General features: G+C 52.4%; 1 protein-coding gene across 1 annotated transcript in view; it reads right to left on the reverse strand.

The window, feature by feature from the left end:
• Positions 1 to 224: 224 nt before the first annotated feature.
• SPR (sepiapterin reductase (7,8-dihydrobiopterin:NADP+ oxidoreductase)) overlaps positions 225 to 1,799 on the reverse strand; it is a 5,015-nt gene continuing 3,440 nt past the window's right edge. Inside the window, exon 4 of the mRNA XM_011945511.1 lies at positions 225 to 1,023. Within this exon, the coding sequence (XP_011800901.1) occupies positions 833 to 1,023 (191 nt within the window). The 3' untranslated portion in view covers positions 225 to 832. The remainder of the gene's footprint in view (positions 1,024 to 1,799) is intronic.

Below are 1,799 nucleotides of genomic sequence, written 5' to 3' on the forward strand. Positions count from 1 at the left end.
GGGCAACAACACAAAAGAGCAGGCATGCCCATTGTGGGCAACTTTGGACCTGGGCTTGCCACTGAGTGGGGCTTGATGATTGGAGGCAGATGGCCCCAGGACAGCTCCCTAGGAAATAAGGACAACACCTCACTTTTGGGTTAACTGCCTCGGGAATGACCTTGGGCCCAGTGAACCAGGAAGTTAGTCACAGATCCTGTATCAGAGGAGAAAGCAAGCATGAAAAAAGGACAATCTGTATTTTATTTGTATCTGCCTTTGGCATGTATACAGACACCCAGGAGCCCCTTCTCCCAGCCTGGGGGAGGGGTGGTAGATTCAGGAGGAAGGAGACATCAGAGTGAGGACACAAAGTTCAAAAGAAGGTCCTGAAGGGGCATCTCTGTGGGCTGGAACTTGTACCATCTGCTCTTCTTCCCATCTAGGTCATCTGCAAATCTACATGGGTCCTCCTATTTGACACCAGATCACTCTTCCCTCTCCCCACAGGCTTGCTATGAGCAGGAGACACAACCTCCTCTCTTCTGTGTTCCAGCTTCTTTTCCTGCTCTTCCCACTCCTTAAGTTCTATTCCTGGGGATAGAGACACCAATACCCATAACCTCTCTCCTACCATCCTCATAATCCAGGGTGCACAGCACAGACTCCTGACAATGGGTAAGGCCAAGATCTGGGAGCTCACAGCTGGCTGTGCCTGAGGGCAGGGCAGCAGGCATGAGTGCTTCTATGTGTAAGGCAGGACTGCCCCTACGGCAGGGTGTGAGGAGTCACAGGGCTCTGGGGTACGTCTGAAAGTGGGGACGAAAAGGTTTAGGAAGCCAAAAACATGGGCTTATTTGTCATAGAAGTCCACGTGGGCTCCAGACTTGAACTCGTCCTTTTGCAGCAAGCTCAGCAGTTTCTGGGCCGACACCTTGCAATCCACCAGCTTCCCCTTTGCCTTCAGCTCCTGCAGCCCTTTTCGTATGTCTGGGTCCATGGAGGTCTCCCGGGCCAACTGCTGCATGTCTGTGTCCAAAGGACCTAGAGGATGAAAAGCAGATGATGAGGGAACATGGCCGAGGCAGGGCAGAAGGTTTCAGGTCCCTGTTGTATGTCGGGGGTGGGGCTGAGTCAGGTCTGGCCGGAGGAAACATGTCATCTTGGCTGAAATGTGTGGTCAGGGTTGCCAAAGGCTCCAATTTGTCATTATCAAGTTCTGGACTGAAATTCAAAAGCCCAATGAACATGGACCCTCTAGATTACCATGTCTAAAACCAAGATTCTCATCTCCTGTCCAACCAGCACCACCTCCTGACATTCCCATTTCTATTAATGAAGTATTCTTTTCCCAGACTCAAAACCTCCATCACCTCCTCCTTCCCTCCCCTCCTCGCCCCCACAGCCAACCAGGCACCAGGTAGGACCCTTCAGCGTGTACGTATCCCGACAATCAGGTCCTTTTTACAAGCTTGCTTCTCTCCCTGCCTCAGCTCCTGCAGCCCTCTACTAAACTCACTCCACTAAAACATCACTGGGGTTCGGCTGCAGTGGCTCACACCTGCAATCCCAGCACTTTGGGAAGCTGAGGCAGGTGGATCACTTGAGGTCAAGCGTTTGAGACCAGCCTGATCAACACGGTGAAACCCCGTCTCTACTAAAAATACAAAAATTAGCCAGGCGTAGTGGCATGCACCTGTAATCCCAGCTACTCTGGAGGCTGAGGTGCTAGAATTGCCTGAGCCGAGGCAGGGGTGGTGGCTCACACCTGTAATCCCAGCAATTTGGGAGGCTGAGGCAGGCGGATCACGAGGTCAGGA

The sequence above is a fragment of the Colobus angolensis genome, unplaced genomic scaffold, assembly GCF_000951035.1.
Source record: "Colobus angolensis palliatus isolate OR3802 unplaced genomic scaffold, Cang.pa_1.0 Scaffold24, whole genome shotgun sequence".
Taxonomy (NCBI): Eukaryota; Metazoa; Chordata; class Mammalia; order Primates; family Cercopithecidae; genus Colobus; species Colobus angolensis.